This window comes from Schistocerca gregaria, chromosome 2, assembly GCF_023897955.1.
Source record: "Schistocerca gregaria isolate iqSchGreg1 chromosome 2, iqSchGreg1.2, whole genome shotgun sequence".
Lineage (NCBI taxonomy): Eukaryota > Metazoa > Arthropoda > Insecta > Orthoptera > Acrididae > Schistocerca > Schistocerca gregaria.
The window spans coordinates 175,983,039-176,004,786 of NC_064921.1; the positions used below are offsets into that span (position 1 = coordinate 175,983,039).

At 40.7% G+C, this 21,748-nt stretch overlaps 1 protein-coding gene across 2 annotated transcripts in view; it reads left to right on the top strand.

The window, feature by feature from the left end:
* Positions 1-21,748, top strand: part of LOC126336625 (UDP-glucosyltransferase 2-like) — a 153,495-nt gene that overhangs the window by 105,055 nt on the left and 26,692 nt on the right. The window contains exons 1-2 of one of the 2 annotated variants that reach the window (XM_050000514.1): positions 12,333-12,489; positions 20,640-20,824. In XM_050000514.1, the coding sequence (XP_049856471.1) occupies positions 20,648-20,824 (177 nt within the window). In that variant the 5' untranslated portion in view covers positions 12,333-12,489; positions 20,640-20,647. Of the gene's footprint in view, positions 1-12,332; positions 12,490-20,639; positions 20,825-21,748 lie in introns of those variants that run through there. The other variant, XM_050000513.1, reaches the window with a different exon arrangement.

Sequence of the window (21,748 nt, forward strand, 5' to 3'; positions counted from 1 at the left end):
CACCAGGTCTGTCGTCACTGCGTGGATTTCACTGAAGAATTCAACGACAGAAACTAAAAGCATGCCGTTAGAGAGCTGCACACACACACACACACACACACACACACACACACACACACACATATATATATATATATATTATATATATATATATATATACTCCTGGAAATGGAAAAAAGAACACATTGACACCGGTGTGTCAGACCCACCATACTTGCTCCGGACACTGCGAGAGGGCTGTACAAGCAATGATCACACGCACGGCACAGCGGACACACCAGGAACCGCGGTGTTGGCCGTCGAATGGCGCTAGCTGCGCAACATTTGTGCACCGCCGCCATCAGTGTCAGCCAGTTTGCCGTGGCATACGGAGCTCCATCGCAGTCTTTAACATTGGTAGCATGCCGCGACAGCGTGGACGAGAACCGTATGTGCAGTTGACGGACTTTGAGCGAGGGCGTACAGTAGGCATACGGGAGGCTGGGTGGACGTACCGCCGAATTGCTCAACACGTGGGGCGTGAGGTCTCCACAGTACATCGATGCTGTCGCCAGTGGTCGGCGGAAGGTGCACGTGCCCGTCGACCTGGGACAGGACCGCAGCGACGCACGGATGCACGCCAAGACCGTAGGATCCTACGCAGTGCCGTAGGGGACCGCACCGCCACTTCCCAGCAAATTAGGGACACTGTTGCTCCTGGGGTATCGGCGAGGACCATTCGCAACCGTCTCCATGAAGCTGGGCTACGGTCCCGCACACCGTTAGGCCGTCTTCCGCTCACGCCCCAAAATCGTGCAGCCCGCCTATAGTGGTGTCGCGACAGGCGTGAATGGAGGGACGAATGGAGACGTGTCGTCTTCAGCGATGAGAGTCGCTTCTGCCTTGGTGCCAATGATGGTCGTATGCGTGTTTGGCGCCGTGCAGGTGAGCGCCACAACCAGGACTGCATACGACCGAGGCACACAGGGCCAACACCCGACATCATGGTGTGGGGAGCGATCTCCTACACTGGCCGTACACCTCTGGTGATCGTCGAGGGGACACTGAATAGTGCACGGTACATACAAACCGTCATCGAACCCATCGTTCTACCATTCCTAGACCGGCAAGGGAACTTGCTGTTCCAACAGGACAATGCACGTCCGCATGTATCCGGTGCCACCGAAAGTGCTCTAGAAGGTGTAAGTCAACTACCCTGGCCAGCAAGATCTCCGGATTTGTCCCCCATTGAGCATGTTTGGGACTGGATGAAGCGTCGTCTCCAGCGGTCTGTACGTCCAGCACGAACGCTGGTCCAACTGAGGCGCCAGGTGGAAATGGCATGGCAAGCCGTTCCACAGGACTACATCCAGCATCTCTACGACGGTCTCCATGGGAGAATAGCAGCCTGCATTGCTGCGAAAGGTGGATACACACTGTACTAGTGCCGACATTGTGCATGCTCTGTTGCCTGTGTCTATGTGCCTGTGGTTCTGTCAGTGTGATCATGTGATGTATCTGACCCCAGGAATGTGTCAATAAAGTTTCCCCTTCCTGGGACAATGAATTCACGGTGTTCTTATTTCAATTTCCAGGAGTATATATATATATATATATATATATATATATATATATATATATATATATATATATATATATATAGAGAGAGAGAGAGAGAGAGAGGCGGAGAGAGGAAGAGAAACTGGCACTTGCTTTCAGATGAATCAGGATTTATGCAGAAGCCATCCTATGGAGGGCCTAGCAGCCTCACCAGGGTTGCTTGTTTCAGCAACATACGAACAAAAAGAAGAAGAAGAAGAAATTAGTTCTCCTCTCTCTCTCTCTCTCTCTCTCCCCCTCTCTCCCTCTGTCTCTCTCTCACACACACATACAGACACACAGAAAAGCAACAGAAAACACTTCCAAATACCTGTATTATCAGATGTCAATCTGAACCAATTATTAGCGACGTTCGCCGTCAGCAGCGGAAAAATGGTTCAAATGGCTCTGAGCACTATGGGACTCAACATCTGAGGCCATTAGTCCCCTAGAACTTAGAACTACTTGAACCTAACTAACCTAAGGACATCACACACATCCATGCCCGAGGCAGGATTCGAACCTGCGACCGTAGCGGTCACGCGGTTCCAAACTTAAGCGCCTAGAACCTCACGGCCACACAGGCCGGCCAGCAGCGGCAATACTATGCTTCATAACGTGATAGGAGTTCAGACATGAAAGAAGCAGGAGAATGGGAGTGAAAGTAGTGGGAATCAATGAAACGAAGATTACTATTGAGAAGCACTGGCCAAGCTACTCAATACGGAAAGAGAGAGGAATGCTGGGATAACTAGAGAAAAGCATCAGAGAGTAGCTTTGACCAGTTTACTCATTCCACCTATTTTAGGAACGCTTTCCGCTGCGTAGTCAATATAATTCCTGTGTGCGTAGATGTAAGCGAGCCAGGACAAGTCTGCATCATCCTATGATGAAAAGAATAAGTTATATATCCACCTCACTGCTGCAGCACTATCACGCAGATGCCTTCATTTCATCATACGTAGCAACCACAACATCCTGCTACCACCGGGTTATTATATTTTAGTGCAGGTGCACCGATATCATATTTAAGGACTTATGTTGGCTACCAAGCGTCCAGCGCTGAATGTAATTCCTCCAAAAGTCTCACGATCACGTGCTAGAGACTGCCAGCAAGCAACAGGCAGTGGTTGAGCTGACAGCTGCATACAACTATCTACGTTAGTGCGATTAAGCCCACTTGTCTGCTCTTGCTCTCGGCCCAGCCGAGATACTTCAAATACAGCGATACAGCCATCGGCCGACATTGCAGTTCAGCTCGCTGCTGGCGGAGCGCCTGACTGGTCGTGTAATAGCGTTACGAGCATCTGGAAGTTCATTCCGCGATACCGCAGAAAGACTTGGGAGGAATGTAGACACTGTACATTACAGCTCGTAGCGGTGGTCACGAGAATGTATGGTCGCAAGATGACCGGGCCCCAGATGGTCATGAGGGAAGACCATCGTATTCGCCGTATGGCTCAGGCGCATCGCACTCCATCCGTAGCAGCAGTTTGAGAAGACGTTGGCACCACAGTAACACAACAAACTCTTACAAATCGGTTACTTCAAGGACAGTTTCGACTCAGAGGCTCTACTCCGCGTATTCCAACGACCCCAAACCACCGTCGTTTGGAAAGTCGATGGAGTCAAGAGAGAGAACGTTAGAGGGCAATGTGGAGGTATGTTGTGTTTTATGATGAAAGATGGTTCTGCCTCAGGGCCAGCCAGTGATGGCCGTGTGTTGACTATGACGTCAGTTGAGGGCCTGTAACCAATCTATCTGAGGTGCACACACTAGACGTACACCTGGAGTTATGGTTTGGGGTGTGATTTCACCTGACAACAGGAGCACCCTCGCGGTCATTCCCACGCACCCTCACTGCAAATTTCAACATCAATCTGTTGATTCGACATGTGCTGTCATTCACGAACAGCAAAAAACTTAACTGCTGAGGTCATCAGTCCCCTACAACATAGAACTACTTAAACCTAACTAACCTAAGGACATCACACACATCCATGCCCGAGGCAGGATTTGAACGTGCGACCGTAGCGGCCGCGCGGCACCAGACTGTAGCGCCTAGAACCGCTCTGCCACTCCGGCCGGCCAACACTCCAGGGGGTGTTTTCCAAGAGGATAGCGTTCAATATGAAACTTCCTGGCAGATTAAAACTGTGTGCCTAACCGTGACTCTAACTCGGGACCTTTGCCTTTCGCGGGCAAGTGCTCTACCACCTGAGCTACTCAAGCACGACCCACGTCCCGTCCTCATAGCTTTACTTCCGCCAATACCTCATCTCCTACCTCAGGTGGTAGAACACTTGCCCGCGAAAGGCAAAGGTCCCGACTTCGAGTCACAGTTCGGCACACAGTTTTAATCTGACAGGAAGTTTCATATCAGCGCACACTCCGCTGACGAGTGAAAATCTCACTCAGGATAACGTTCGTTCACATACCGCTGTTGCTAAGCAACATGCTCTTGAAAGTGTCGACATATTGCCCTACCCTGCTTGATCGCCAGATCTAACTGAGCACATATGGGACATCATCGGATGACAAGTCCAGTGCTATTGACAACCAGCATTATCCGTTCTCGCATTGGCCGACCATATGGAAGTGGCATGGAACTCCGTCCCACAAGCTTGACATTCGGCACCTGTATGTAATGCATGCACCTTTGCCTGGTCGCATTCAACGTTATGGTGGTTACACTGGTTATTAATGTAACAGCACTTGACATTTGCAATGGCTTATCTGGCCCTTACGAGAAGCTGTGATCTTGTATCGTCAATCAGTTAAATATATTACCTAGAAAAAATTATTTTTGATGTTTCATTTCTCTACATTAATTCTTTTTTGGTGTTGCGATTTTTCCGTAGCGGGCCGCGGTGCCCTAGCGGTTCTACGCGCTTCCGTCCGGAAACGCGCGACTGCTACGGTCGCAGGTTCGAATCCTGCCTCGGGCATGGATGTGTGTGATGTCCTTAGGTTGGATAGCTTTAAGTAGTTCTAAGTTCTGGGGACTGATGACCTCAGATGTTAAGTCTCATAGAGCTCAGAGCCATTTGAACCATTTGATTTTTCCTTTGGTGTATACACGGTGTAGCTAAATTCCCTTTGCAGACTTTGAGAACTGATTCATACACTAAAACAAGAAAAAAATGCATGGAAAACAATGGACTCTAAAATACATGGCTTGAGAGTTATGAGCACTTGTTCACTAGAGGAAATGTGTTTCACGGTAGCGAAAATGAGTTCTTAAAGTATGTATTTCAGAGTCCTTATTTACTAGAAATGTTTTTCTTATTTTGGTGTAATGAATCTGTCATTAAAGTCTGTCATACACGACTTCTGCAGTACAGCCCCACGTGCATGTCGTAAAACGACCAGATTAAGTCTTTAGTGATTGTAAGTTCGCATTGCAAGAAAATGGAACATTAACGCTTGCTGTTAAACGAGCAGTAAACTGATGGTCTTTCGCAGCACGAGTAAGGAAAATTCTCGTAACCAACTGCGCCATTTCGTCTTGTGGCTCATCTAAGGGGCCCTCTACACCGCAGCGAATGGAGGCGAATGTAAGTTAATGCGCATTTGCAAACAGTTCGCAAGTGTTCGCTATACTCGCTTGTGAAATCAGCACAGTATACAACACCACATAGTTAGAGCTACGATCCAAAACTTTCACATTCACGGAGTATTATTTTGCTTGGCGAGCTCACTGCTCCGGCCGAAGTAAGCAAAATTGTGTTAGAAGCGTGAAATGAGTGGAGGTAGTGCTCTTCACACTGAATTGTGACTATAGCTTTGCTTAACGTTAGTACAAAACTTTGCAGGTAAATCGGCTGACACTTTTCTCTAGTTTCTTATTATAGCCAGGTGTAAATTTAAAACGAGAACAGCAATTATCAAGAAGCAACTTAAGGTTGGTTATTAGCAACCGGAGACATTTAAAGTCTATTAAGTAAGATAGTGGTCGGGCTAATCACTAGAAAAATGTATTTGGCAACAAACTAAAACATATACATACATTATATACGAACCAAAGAAAATGCAGATATAAATAATAATACGTACAGTCACCAAAGTATCGATAATTGCTTGGCATCTCTGAGGCATGCTTGAAACCAAGTTTTCCGCGTATTGCAATGGAAGAGAAATCCAAGTCCGTCTAATTTTCGTTGACAACTGTTTCAAAGGGAATTTTGCTTACGCTTGACGCAATGTTAACAATGGGTTCCTGAAAAAAATATCAGTAATAATTTTTTTCACTTTTGGAATCACTTTACCGACTAGCCACGTCCTCCCAAGTCATACACGTTTTAAGCCAATTTATACGTTCACTCACTTTTGTACGAATGACGAATGACTTCCATTTACCAACATATTTAGACGTCGCGACGAGACTCAGTTTCGGACCTTTGGGGTGCCTACAGAGGAAAACAGTGTCAAAACGCCATGTGTAAGCCGCACTCATGTCTCTTCTTGTGTTTCTCAGTCAAGAATTTAAAGTAAACTAATGCTTTGTGGACAAATGTTTCCTCTATTGGGCTATGAAAGAACTAAGACGATATCTTTTACCATCTGTGTGTAATGCCGACAACGTTTCTGATTAGCAGACTCTACGTTAGAGATGGTTTCGCATTTCAGTAGTTTCTATATCCCAATAATTTCCGCCGGCCGTTGTGGCTAAGCGGTTCTATGCGCATCAGTCTGGAACCGCGCGACCGCTAGTGCTCAGAGATATTTGAACCATTTGAACCAAATGATTTCCGATGTCTACAGTGAGATACCTGAAGCGCCTGAAGGTTTTTATTAAAGTACGTGTACAGAAGATAACGTCAGTGGAATATGATTAATGAAATGTGAAATATTGATACTATTTGTCAAGCTATTTGATAAAACAGCTTTATAGTTTGTTAAATGGGAGATAGAGTGATTCTAGATAAAGCATTTTTATTTATCACTAAAAATCTCTAACGTAACAGTGATTCGTCTGGCTTATAATTAAAGCTATCACAGACGTAAGTAACGAGAATGATCAGGTCTAATGTGTATTTTTAACTTTAATCAGAATCCTACATAAATATTCGCATTTGTTTACTGTCATGGAAATTCATTATGCCTCCTTTTTAATAAAAAGAACTACAGAGGTTGTGTTTATTCAGTCGTTTCCTGCCTGGTGCAAGCAGCAAATGAATTTATCTCTATATGCCCATCTTTATCGTCTTTCTCACGTACCCAGCAGCATCTTTGATTGCTTCAGATATTTTATATCAGTCATATTTCTTTTCCTTTGACATTTGTGCTGTGGTTCTCGTGGATCACAGAAGCACGAGTGATATCTATATTATTCTGTCAGCAACATGACATTCTCTTCGGAGAACTTCACCGCTCACCTAACTCACGCCAACAGCGGCAAAAGTAGATAAGAGAGCAGACCAGAGCTTTCTGTAGAGCTGGTCCCGAAGGGGAGAGGCCATGAACTTTTTTTGATGGTTCGCTGAAAGACCGATAACCCGCGGAACGCAAGCGAACCCAAGCGAATACGAACGGAACACGACCGCCTGCCTTTTGTCCACGCCTGCATAACTTTTAATTCCCGTCCGATGTTGCACGTTCCCTTGTGTAAAGAAGGCTTAACGTTCACAAGATAGTCCTAAAGAGTGCCCACTCACACTGAATTAGGGATGAGCGTTTCACAAATAAATTAGTATTCATCATTTTGACTTGCAGCTTCTTATGTTGGCCGTGTCTGCAGTTAAAACTGTTGGATGTGAGGTCCGCCAGTTATGCGAAACACAGTTTCTTCTCAGTACCCAAACGTGTTTCGGCACCAGTATGCCATACCAGTGTGTTTTCGTTTTTATTTATTCTGTAATGTGAACGTTTTTGTTAAATAATTATAAAATTATGTGCACCTTTAGTTCAACAATAGATCGTTTCTTTTTGTAAATACCTTTACATTTGGTGTGCATGAATTTTCTGGATCACTTGTGTGTTAATTACTACATGTAGCTTGTCATCTGCAACCAAACAATGTTGATGAGAAAATTTTTGCTGGAAGTTAACCTATCTTCTAGAATGTAGGTGGGAAAAAATCGAGACAAACTAAATTACATTCTAGAAGATAGGTAACTCCCAGCAAAAAACTTTTTATCATCATCGTTTGGTTGCAGATGACAAGCTACCTGTAGTAATTAACACACAAGTGATCCAGAAAATCCATGCACACCAAATGTAAAGATATTTACAAAAAGAAACGATCTATTGCTTGAACTAAAGATGCACATAATTTTATAATCGCTTAACAAAACTGTTCACATTACAGAGTAAATAAAAACGAAAAACCACTGATGATGGCACAGTGGTGCCGAAACATATTTGGGTACTGAGAAAAAACGGTGTTTTGCATAGCTGGCGGACCTCACATCCAACAATTTGAACTAGTTTAAATGAAGTATTCCAGGGAACGAACTGTTCGGCGCTGCTTTTATTTCGGTGAACTAACATTTCTTTCTAACATCACTGCTCACTTCCCCTACTTACTGGAAGTTAGAATGCACATGAACAATGTCTTCCTCCCTTGGTACTGAGTACATCTAACTTCCAGGACGTAATCGTGCATATTTCTGAACTCTTAAAGATGAAATTTGCGAGTTGCGTCTGACCGAAACCGTTTCGTTATTTCACTTAGTTCACTTCAGTCTCCAGTACCTAACTGTGGTAACTATCTAGATACGGGTTGGATTTGGTTGTCTAGTGGTAAGAAGTCACGGGATTGAATCTCGTTCGACCTACGGACTTCTCAGTCTTTGTTTTAGCCTCCCCTCCACTCACTTACAACTGACGAGAGGAGTTGGCAGAGAACTAAACGTGGTTCGCATTCCCTGGTTGGATAACAGGAGTAGATTAGGGACACAAAAATAGCCAAAATGGCCATACGAAATAATAATAATAATAATAATAATAATAATAATAATAATAATAATAATAATCAACTACAGGAGCCATACCACACAAGATCCACCAGTACATCAACGCCATACAGCTACATCCAAACGTATATATACAACTACAGAAATCTCTAATTATTGATACATGTTCAATTACCCGGAAGTTCCTAAATGCAATGGAACATATACCATACAGTTAAAGTCACGCTTGATCAAGGTCCGCGTCACTTCCCGTTTTTAACCTACATAACGTCTGAGAGAAAAATGATTCAAATGGCTCTGAGCACTATGGGACTTAACATCTATGGTCATCAGTCCCCTAGAACTTAGAACTACTTAAACCTAACAAACCTAAGGACATCACACAACACCCAGTCATTACGAGGCAGAGAAAAAACGTCTGAGAAAGGAAAGAAATAATAATACTAATTATTATTATTATTATTATTATTATTATTATTATTATCATTGGAGATAATTAAATTTGTACAGAACCCTCACAGTGTGTCCTACTCGCTTTTGTCCGGTATTTTTCTTAGTGGAGCTATTTCCACTTCTCTCTTGTCTAACTCAACTCGCTCTGGTATTGCCGGTTCCATCTGTGGACTCAAGAACCGTCACCTATTTGATGTTGGCAGCAATTTTCACCACGCTGCGAATGGTCGCCTTTACCTGGTTGGGTTGTTCTTTATACCCATTCAGTCCACAAGTGAGCACATCTGTGTGGGCTCGATCTCAAAAGAGCAACTGGAAAATGTCGTATATTGCACATTGTTTGTAATTTCCTGAAACTCTTTCCCGTTTCTAAACTGTTTTCACGCTGCTTTATTTTTCGAAAATTGTCTGACAAGGAGAAAACACAGCAAACGGGTTTTTGTATTTTTTATATTTAAGGAACTTTAAGTCTGGAATTCAAGTATCAGTTCCCCTAATCAGTTCGATGCTACTCTGAAAAATTTTCAAGAAATATCAACTTCGAAATTTTCTGAGTTCCTAAGAACCCTAAAGCTAGTCTTCTTGGCAGGCCGTGTGGCTGCATGGTAGAATGCTCTCCTACCACGAGAACACCCTGAGTGTGATGCCAAGCATTTCTGGGAAGCGTAGAATGTATCAACATGAAAGAGTTAATGTCTAACGTATTCTTTTAATTTAAAGAATCTTTAATAATAATTGTTTATAATAGACCGATAATTAAGACTTTATATTTGTAACGAAAACTGTGTTTTGTAAGTGATATGTAGTTTGAAATAAGAAGACGTGAATTTTTCGTAAAAATGACAAGTAGATATGTTCCGAAATATTAGTCGCAATTGTGAATAATTTTGATATCAACTGCGTTATGTAGTGAAAGAATAACTATTGGTGATATGAAAATTTGTGCTAGACAGGGACTCGAACTCAGATTTCTCACTTATCGTGAGTAGGCACCTTAAACACTCTGCTATTCCTGCGAGCTTCCAAGGTCGATCCATACCTCCAAATGCCACAGTGTCTACGCTCACTAGTGCTTACAGCTTTATGAGAATTCTTGCAACAAGGCTAATGAGACAAAAGTGTTCAACGTTGGTAGTATCGATTCAATTTTCTGGTATTGAGAAATAAGAAGGAGCAATCTGTTTTACTTTGGGGAAGACTTTCTAAAGCTAAGATAGTATAAATATTTATTTGTTTTTAAAATGGCTCTGAGCACTATGGGACTTAACATCTTAGGTCATCAGTCGCCTAGAACTTAGAACTACTTAGGCCTAACTAATCTAAGGACATCACACACATCCCTGCCCGAGGCAGGATTCAAACCTGCGACCGTAGCGGTCGCGCGGTTTCAGACTGAAGCGCCTAGAACCGCACGGCCACCGGCGGCCGGTGAGCGCTACATATACGGGCATGAGGATTTGCACAAGGTGTTTTTGGCTGTAAATATTTTATTTTTGATAAACCTTTGTATAACGTAAATTCACTCATCGAAAACTACAGGTTACTTCCCCTTCACCTAGAATGATGAAATTAGCCAAATGGCAACGTTTCGCAGTACAAGTAAAGGAAAGAAAAACGAAAACTGTTAAATTGTAATTATATATTACGAAAAAATATTTTAATCATTTTTCATCCGTCTCTCTGTTTATCTGTCAGTCTGTTAAGACAATTTTTTCTCTTGAACGAATTGGCGTTTCATGTTCACATTTATGTCACATAATAAGGTCTGTGGTCCTTTAACAGTATAAAAATTTTAAACCTCTAAGAGAATCCACTCAAAAGGTACAGCCATTTCTGTGACATATTTTAATACTCGAAAACTCACTCGTCATAACCTATAGGGTACTTTCCGTTGATTTAGAATCATGAAATTTGGCAAGAAGCAAAGTTTCACAATACAAATAAAGGAAAAACTATGAGAATTGTTAACTTTTAATTACTTGTATATAACACGAAAAAATATTTTTTGTCATTTCTCATCCGTCTGTCTATGTCTGTCCGTCTGTTATGATCCACTTTTTTCTTGAACAGATTGTCGTGTCAAGTTCAAATTTGTGTCACACAATAAGATCTACGGTATCTTGGCGGCGACAAAATTTTAAGACTCCAAGTCAATGCACTCAAAAGATGTGGCCATTTATGTCAGATATTTCTGTCCTCGCAAACTCACCCATCAAAATGTATGGGGTATTTACAATTGACCTGGAATAATGAAATTTGGCAGGAAGTAAAAGTAAAGGAAAAAATCGAAAAACTGTGAATTTATAATTATATCACAAGAAAAACCTATTTTTGTCATTTCTTATCTGACTGTTCGTCTGTTCGTTAAGTAGCGGGTAGATATATCAAGTTAAAATTCATGTCCCATACCAAGGTTTATGGTCCCTTGACAGTGTAATAAATGTAAGCTTCTAAGTGAGTCCAACGGAAAGATACGGCCATACGTGTTATATATTTTGATACACGCAAACTCAAAAACTATAGGATACTTCCCACTCACCTAGAATCATGAAATTTGGCCAGAAGCAACATTTCACAGTACAAGTAAAGGAAAAAACGAAAATAATCTAATTATATAACAAGAAAAAATATTTCTTTTGTTATTTGTTACCCGATGTTGAATTTGAAATTAAAAGTAGTAAGCGATTGTTGATGTAACACAGAACTTGAAACGCCATATCTATGTGCAGTGATCGCTCCTGGGAATCTAATGATGGATAAATTCCGAAACGTGTCTTATGACCAATGAAGTCATTTCTTCCTGATGATTGACTTTTACCATCGTGACCCAGTCAGCCTGAATGGAGAACTACTGATAATTCTAATAACGGTCGCCTGCCTCGTGCATGACTATGTCACGTTTACATTATTGAAATAAAAACTGTTTGGAAAATTTCGAAATATCTGGGACCAGTACGTACCAGTATCAGTGTCGGGAACAGGCAAAAATGGACGACGTCCTCGATTCTCGGAATGGAGGAACTGACTGTATACATAATTAAGGTTGTACGGAACGATCAGTGAGCGAGTCGTTTTCGCGTATGGCAAATTTTTTGCCCATCTAAGCTGTAATATTTATTTTTACGCTGTACATTGCTTCAGACATGCATGCATGCCAGTTGTCCAATATCTTTCCAAGGGTCGCAGGATTTCTGTTTTTCATCGTCCTTTATCCCCAGTGAAATGGTTTTCACCTACTTTATTTAGGAAGATGTCGCCGAAAACGGACAGCTTCCTCCAGGAACATTTTTAATGGTAGCCGCGGTCTTTCGGGAGTACGTATACTGTGTGTGACGACACATGTCGCAACGTAGTGTAAGGCGCGCGGCAGTCGTTTATCGCTCAGGGGCTAGGCTGCTAGCTGCTAGCTGAGACGCTCCAGGGTCACCACGGCGGCGACCCTATAATAGGGTGCCGCTGCGAGACGGCGGCAGTGGCGAACCAGCCGGACATAAGGAGAGAGGACGCAGCTCTAACCAGACACACCAGCTCACACGGAACGTATGTTCTCTCCTGTAGCCTATACTAGAGCACCACTCTACTCGGTTTTCCGAGTACCGATCTGAAGTATCTGTAAACTTACTAATAGCAATATTCGATCTGTAAACATAAACGCATTTTTCATGTTGCAGTGAACACCAAAGTTTCAAAAGTGTTTCGCTTTTTGTATATAAAGGCAAATTCGGTTGATTATTTTCTGGAACAATACACACACACACTGAACATTCCTTTAACATAGGAAAATTAAATATTACCTTGTACTCTTTCAGGAATGGTCAGTTTCCTGAACGATTAAAGTGCTTGGTACTGGAGCCGTTTTATAAAAAAAGGAAAAAGGGATAATTTAGAAAATTGTTGACCTATTTCTATGCCGTCAGTCTTTGATAAAGTATTGGAAAGTCTCTATGTACAAGTACTGTATAACTGTACTCCTAATTTGTCGCCAATGCTGTAGTTTGTTTTTAGGAATGTTTTAACAAATGGAAATGCTGTACTCTCTTTTCCTTGCAAGGCACTGGACGGATTAAACAAAAAGTTTCGAATTCTAGCGGTCTTCTTTTATTTAACTAAGGCGTATGATTGTTTTGATCACAAAATGTTATTGTAAAAGTTGGATGAGTTCGTTCGTCTCATACTTCAGGAAAAGACAACAAAACTTCATTTTCCACAGTGTTGAGAAGGGCTTTGACGTGGAGTCCGACTGGGATACGGTTAAGTGTGTGGGGAGGGGGGATTTACCGCTGGCATCAGTGCTGGGACCGCTCCTGTTTCTTATATATATTGTGTTTCAAAATTACGCCGACTAACTCAGAGGGGATATAAAAGATGTCGTGAGGAATAAAATGAGGATAGGAACCCGTCTCTGGAAACGTCATCCAGCATTACTAAAGAGCGTATATGTATGTATATACATGGTGACTCCGAGATGCTGATAGACACTTTCAGGCATGATGGAGAAGGATACATGTATTAGTCTGAGATAACGTTCCCTGTACCGGAAACGAATGAGTCGAAAACTTATAGGCGAAAAACGTCCTGACACCTCTGACAGAGGAATATATGTACTGGTACTGTTGTTGCTAAGATTTAATGGTTGGCAATTTTCAGAGGTGGTGGTATGGACTAAAACAAAAACAAAATGGCTGGTGAAAGTTGCGTATCTTAAGAGCTATGAACACTTGTTCAATAGCGGAGATGTGTTTCATAGTAGCGAAGATGAACAAATGTTCTTAGCTCCTTAGCTATACATTTTAGAACCTACGTTTACTGTAAATTTTGTATTTGTTTTAGTCCTTGCTACCACCTCTGAAAGCTGTCTATCCTATAGTCTTAGCAACAACAGTACCGGCACATGTATTCCACTATCAGAGGTGTCAGAACGATTTCACTTATAACTTTCGAATTTTCGTTTCTGTTTCAGTGTCCACTATCTAAAATTGAGACGTTTATCGTTCTCCATCATACCTGAAAGATTTAACACCACGAACTAATTACGCAGATATAATGTACGGTCGCAGATTCGAATCCTACCTCGGGCATGGATGTGTGTGATGTCCTTAGGTTAGTTAGGTTTAAGTAGTTCTAAGTTCTAGGGGACTGATGGCCTTAGAATTTAAGTCCTATAGTCCTCAGAGCCATTTGAACCATTTGAAAGAGTCGGTTTACAGGCTATGTATACAATGCTTGCTGGTGCTTATGCCAGTAAGCTGCCCTTTTATAGATAATTTAGCACAATGACCCACATTTCGCGAAAATGAACGTATTAGCTTATGTTACTACTCATGTTACAAGTGAAACAAATTTTACAACGAAGTAAATATGTTAATACGGTGGACCTCTAAGCTTCTTGAACGTCACGTAACCTTAAAATATTTGTGACTGCGTGCATTCCCGGCAACACAACATAAAACGTGCCTCATATTTGCGCAAAATATGTTTCCTTTCAGAGAGCCACCAGGATCGCAAGCTATCGAGGATTTAATTAGTGCCGAAGTAGTTACACGATGTTTGAACTGTTGTATCAAACGTAGCAATTCAATTGTTTTCAATATCTCTGATTTTACGTTTTCGTAAGTAACATGTTCGGCTGATCGGTGCCTATACAAGGTTGTAGAAAGGAAGAAACTTTTGAGTCTAACTTTTTGGTGGTCGTAATGTAACAGCTATTTATCGCCGTAGTCCTAACAACCACCGATGATGTTTGAAACAGACTTTCAAGACTATCAGTAAAACAATAACTCTGTTTTAATAATTTCACTACAAACAAATTGTCTTGTCATGTTGTAATGTCTCTTTCAGCGGTCTCTCCGCGATATTTTCAGAAATTTTATAAATTTTATAACTCAGTACATATCTCGAAATATCTCTTCTTATCTTACCGATTCCTAAACTTTAAATATACGATGGTTATCAATGCAAAGTAGCGTCCATTTACTCTATGGAATAGCTACTCTGCTATCTATGTTTTCTCTTGTGAAAAGAAGGAAGGAGATCTTGCTGATTAGCCGTGAACGAAGGAAGATATATATGTATGTGTTGTCGAGCTAGTCGCCATCTTGATGAGATTCTGTATGAGAAGGAATTTAATACAAGAACTAAACTAAAGTAAGTGTGTTCGCGTATTATTTAAATGATTATTATTGACAGTGTCTGCTTACTACGCTGTGTTGCACGGGATCAGTGTGGAACGTCTGATTTACACTGGACGAACCTGCCGTTTTGTATGCTCAAGATATCCAGTTTATTACTTCCTAAAAATAGGCTATCACGGTGTTACCAGCAGATCTCCGGTCTTCCCCATGTGATCACCGAAAGTTAATAATTATTACAAATGTTTTCAGGAGATCGACTGACAATTATCGTCGCACTGAGACTTGGAAATTGCTTCACTGCCTTATGGAATTTAAGTTAAGCTCAATTTAATGAGGATAGAACAGTATTGAACTTTGTGAATGTGATAAGCCTGCTTTGTGAATGAAAATTCTCTTAATATACGCATGTTTTTTACTATCCTGATCAGTGAAGCTAAATCAGGCCGGTGGGAGAGAGGTTTTTAAATTTTAGATCCCACAAGGGAATTTAATTGAACGGGTTTTTCGAGAACTAAACAGATTCATGAGAACGTACTGTCATGATAAACAAACTACCTGGATAAACTATTTGACCGATTTTGAGCAGATTTATAATAATTTACCACATAGTTCTACAAACTTTACCCCGAATGAACTATGTTCAGAGATAACGAAATAAACTTTTGGGTAGATAACTTGCCTAAACTTGAGGACACAAAAATGTCATGGGGAGAAAAATTCGCAATGCTCTCATTAATATTACGGAGTAAGCAAGACAGCGAAAGGAAATCCATGATAGAAACATCAAACGGATTCAGACTTTCAATATCGAACAGAAAATTCTTTTAAGAAGACACATCAACTCATCAAGCTTGAAGAAAACCATCAGAAAATGGAATCTAGTTTATACAGGTCCATATATAATAGTGGATATACCGAATCCTGGTGCATATTTATTAGCATATCCGGATTCTGGAAGAATAAAAGGATTATTTCCCCATGTAGACCTAAAGAGGTACTTTTAAGGAAAGTGTTTCAAATTAAATGAAAAGTCCGTATGAAGTATTTGGGTGTTGAAAAAAAATTGAAGTATGAAGGACAGTATGCCTCAGCTATTGTGATAGGTTAAATGACAGCATGCCAAGCATCTGTGATAGTTTAATGAACAGTAAGCGATTGATTCTGTGATAGTATAGGAATATTTAGAAAAGTAAGTGGAACTGTAGTTATTGCTGCTGTGAAGACTTACGGGTTATCTGTCTACGAGATGTCACCAAAGAAGCTTCTGGGTGTGAAATGATATACATTCAGGGAGTGTCAATCTCCAGTGATAATACGTTTACTGAAACTATATGATCGAATACGGCGCTTGCGTGTGAAGTTAGTGTTTGTAAACTGACAGTTCACAGGAGAACAAATGAACTGCGTTAGAAAATTAGAATCGATTGGAACTGTCCACATACATAAGGACTCGCTGTTTTTTTTGGCGCGAGCTAAATTCTATTGAAGAGAATTTAATTAACTAGATTAATGTGTGTTTATAAAATTAGAGTTAATAAGAAAGTTCTTCATTAAATTTATAATAATGTGTCATTTTCCAATTGGATTTATTTATTGTTATATTGCATTCATATATGTTCATGAGAAAATGCGGCAATCGGAGTATAAAAGAGAAAAATTTGCTCGTCAGTCACTACTAACAAAGATTAATTGCAGCTGGAGAGATCATGCTGCAAGACTTAATTAAACGTTCTCTTTCAGCAAAATTTCATTGTAATCATGTATGAATAAGATATAATTTCTTTTTGAAATTTTCTCAAATAATACAGTTTTTAATATTCTGACATGCTAGCCACATTCGTACTTGAAATCAAATTAGGAAAGATTCAAATCTACTTCCACCTGGAAAAGAAAAAAAAAATTAAAAGCAGGATTAGAACTTTTAGGCTTACTCAAGAAGATGGATGAAATTATCCATGTTCTCAAAAATTGTTTTCCGATCTGGAGTTGTGATATTGTGCAACTACAGTATCGATTGAAACACCTAAGTGTGGGAAGTATAAGACGAATGGATTTTCCCATTCCTCAGATGGAAGATTGGATGGATCAGGTCTATATTTGAGCTCAAAATGAATCTGGAGAAATTCGACTAACCCTTCTCTTCCAGGAATCTTTAATAGTTGACCATTCCTTGGAGGAATTTCGATTGTTTCATGCCACAATCCTGAGTACCTATTCCTGAGGTTCCTTCTGGTCTCTCAAATCCGTTACGTCTCCTGTCCGGTACGCCAATGCGAAGCCTGTCCTCCGTGCCGTGTCCCATGTTCCTGTTCGATTAGTTACACCGCAGTTCAGCAAGACATGGATGAAGAAAATTTTTCAGAAGATTGCAAAAATTTGCATGTGTAAAGTTGTTTTTTGGCTGTGAGGCAGATTTTATCTTACCTATGAATTCTAGAATATCTTTCAAATTTCTAAATTATTCTGTCTTTCCTATCATCTATGATACGTAGTTGGGGTCTATGCCTCCAGCTTTTCCGAGGTTTCCCTGTCAAGGCCAGTTCCTGAATAGGTAGACCTGATTAACAACTATATAAGTCCATCTTCCCTGGTTGTGTACGTGGGATGCAGGTATGCCCCAGTACACGTCAAAGCAACAATTAGGTATCTAGGTAACGAAGATCGGTGTTACCTATACCAAATCTCTTTCGGTTCTTTCAATCAAAAAATCTTACTAACTTCTTAAAATTTATAGGAACGTATTTCCACAAATTCTAACGAGTTAGCTAAGCCAAAAGTTAGCTCGCAAAGTAGATACATATCAACTTTGCTCGCTGCGAGGGGCGATGTAATGTCTCATGCAGCGGTCTCTCCGCGATATTTTCAGAAATTTTATGAATTTTATAACTCAGTACATATCTCGAAATATCTCTTCTTATCTTACCGATTCCTAAACTTTAAATATACGATGATTATCAGTGCAAAGTAGTTTCAAACCCTATTATTCCTTGGAGCGTCCATTTACTCCATGGAATAGCTTCTCTGCTATCTATGTTTCCTCTTATGAAAAGAATGAAGGAGATCTTGCCGATTAGCCGTGAACGAAATCCAGTTTATTACTTCCTAAAAATAGGCTATCACGGTGTTACCAGCAGATCTCCGGTCTTCCCCATGTGATCAGCGAAAGTTAATAATTATTAAAAATGTTTTCAGGGGATCGACTGCCAATTTTCGTCGCACCGAGACTTGGAAATTGCTTCACTGCCTTATGGAATTTAATTTATGCTCAATTTAATGAGGATAGGACAGTATCGAACTGTGTGAATGTGATAAGCCTGCTTTGTGAATGAAAATTCCCTTAATATACGCATGTTTTTTACTATCCTGATCAATGAAGCTAAATCAGGCCGATGTGAGAGAGGTTTTTTAAATTTTAAATCCCCCAAAAAATTAAGAGGTATATAGCCAGAGTGGTATTACTCTATGTGTACCATATACTTTTCATCAGTTTTGCACTCGTGGTAATGTCTTTTCCTCTGATAAAGCCACTTTATGCTTCAGTTAAATTAAGTTGAAATATTTTTTGGACAGGAGATGCATGTTCTACTTTTTGAAACTTTGAGTTCAATTAACTGTTGAGCAGAATATTCCTCCATTAATCACAGCAAACAAAGCTTGTCTTTCTTCAGGCTAACGGATGGACTGACACTTTTAAACCAGTTAATCAATTTTCAATTAAACACGTGAGAACTATTTATTCATACTTGGCCTCGAAATAAAGTCCAGTGTATTGGCATTTTGCAAAATGCAAAACGACACTGAATACAATTTCACGAATACAATGAAACATCATGTTCGATAGCAATTCATGTATCATATTGTCACATCGCAATGGCGTCAGTACATTTGATGTCGCTTCGGCTTCTTCTTCAGGCTGATTTCTGAAGATCAGATACGATTAGTGTTAGATGAAGTGTGGTGCAGCATCGGCTCTAACCAGATCTCCGCCGGTATGCATGAAACAAATAACACAAGCAGTTTGTAATACACGTTAACAAATAACATTACTACAGTCATAAACCAATAATATTAAATAGCCTATGGCATTATGTATTGTGAAAGACGGTAAATCTTTGATGATGCGTTTTAGGCCCTGTATCAGTACATATAGTTCTCATAGTGCGATTAATTAATTAATAATCATATATTTAGGCAAAGGTGTCGAGAATAAATGTTTTCGGATTAAGTTTAAAATTTTCCTTTCTATTTTTTAGAAATTTTAGTTACTGGGCAAGTGATAAAATATTTTTATTATCTTATATGGAAATCCTTTCTGAGTCACTTACAGCTTTAGTAATGAGCAATTAACGTCATTTCATATTCTAGTGTTGTAGCTGTAGAGGTATTATCCTCAAATAGCGATGGATTTTTTATGATGAATTTCAGTACCTAGTATAAATATTACGTAGGTGCAGTTAGAATGTCTATGTCGTAAAATTACTTTGGATGAACACCACACGTTACTCTCAGCGGTTGTTTCCGTGTAATCAATACGTTCTTTCTAAGTCATCGATTTCCATTTGTAGCCCCAGAAAATTATGCCGTAAGACATATTCATATTATGTCGTCAGATTCTGCTGGCGTAATAATAACAGCGCATCCTGCGTGGGGCATTCTGCCTCCTCAACCATTTTGGACAGTAACAGAACAGGAAAAGGAAACTGTCTAATAGTTTGTACACCCAGGTCAAGAAATCTGAAAACCATTAAACTATCTTGTCATCCACCGTGAAACTAACATGAACTATTTGCTCACTAAGCTATCTCGTCATTCACCGTGGAACCAACATGAGCTATTGTCTACATCTCCCGCCCCCAGTTGTGTCCTGTGTACGTCCACTTCGAACGTCGTAATCGTTCGCCCATCCTCTGTCACGTGTAACGTTACGCAATACGAAGACATCATTACAAACTTTAGAGAAGGCTCTCTTTATGACAGCAGTAACACAGATTCCAGTTACAAAGCGGCAGTAATCCAAATCATGACAGCAGCAACATTTAATGTTTTTCATTGTTGTTTCGTGTCTCAGATTTTACACACTCATAACCAATGCAAAAAGAGCTACATTAGAGTCCAAGGAAAGGCATTACACTCATTCATTTGTCGCCGTTACCTCCGCATGATTGTCTTACATGTCTGCAGTATCTCTGAATAGTCCATTTGAAGAAGGAATGACCTCTGGCTGTCCCATTACCATTTCCTCCAAGACTCGGGAGCTGTGTGACTACTATAATACAAAAGGATGTTGCGAAGTATAAAAAGTATTAACTACAGTTTTCACTTTTTTTCATGACTTGAACTGCCAGAAAGAAAGACATAGCGCCCTGTAATTTGAGTCGACGGAAAAAATTACGTCATTCACACTTAGCAAAATATCCAAACTGTTACGCACGTCATATCCGCTGAGGTCTCACCTTTAGTTCGTCTTATTCCATCAGTGCCTTAAATGGTATTGCTTTTCACAGACATGATACGCAAAACAGTAACACGGCGGGTACAAGATGAGCTTGTCCATTGCAGGAGGAAGCATGCTGAAAGCGGTTGCAGTGTCGCTGTTGACGGTGGTGACAGCCTGCTCGGCTGCCAGAATCTTGATGATGGCGCCAACCCCGTCGTTCAGCCACCAGATGCCGTTCCACATCCTGGCCAAGGCGCTGCTCCACAGGGGCCACCAAGTCACCCTCATGACGACGGACTCGGCGAAGGTACGGGAGCCAATTGTTCATGTATAAGCTGACTGCTGCATCAATGATTCGTATCTAATCTCCACTATTATATATTTTGGAAGATGGTACGAACAGTGATAGTTTTTATATCAGTGACGGCCGACCAGAGCTGACCCATCACAGTTTAGCTTCACGTCTAAATCCACCTTGCGAGGTGCTGCTGCGATTCTTCTAGAATCTTCGTATGGAAACTCCGACTTTTGCCGCTGCACAAGGATTAAGAAGAAACGCGAACAGACTGTAGATGACCCTGCAAGTGGAGTAGAAAAGAGTTTGGCACCTGCAATAATTTAATTTGATAGAAATTAATTTGATAGAAAAAAGTTTCATTAACGTAGTGAGAAATGAAAGGGTTACTTTACCGATCCACAGAATGAGAGTTCTGTCTACAATAACAATTTGATTTATTATCACTAAACTCAAAATAATAAAGAAAACACATGAAACATTTACAATACGTCAAATTGGATACTCAAATAAATGCTGTGAAGGTGAAGTTGTCCATAAACTAGATTGTGACATTTATGACCAAGTTATATGTGGAGCCAATTCCTTGCAGCTCAAATCTTAAGAGAAACACCCAGCCAACCCAACATTAATTGCCGCTACAGTAGTGAGAACTCAGACAATGAACACCCAAGACAGAACCACGTTATAAAAGACGGGAGCTGGCGCGCTCTGCTGAGCTCTGATTGTCACATAGCAAAATGCCCTGATTTGCCGGTGCTGCGGACATACATTACCAAGCTGTCTTCTTAACTGCAAGGACACGATCTGGCGTACCGGAGGCGATGGCTTGTTTGCTTCGACGTTCCGTCATGATGATGATAATGTCGCGAGCATAGAACGAAACAAATTATCTTGGTCTGATTGTTCCAGACTAAAGACTTCATAGCAACACAA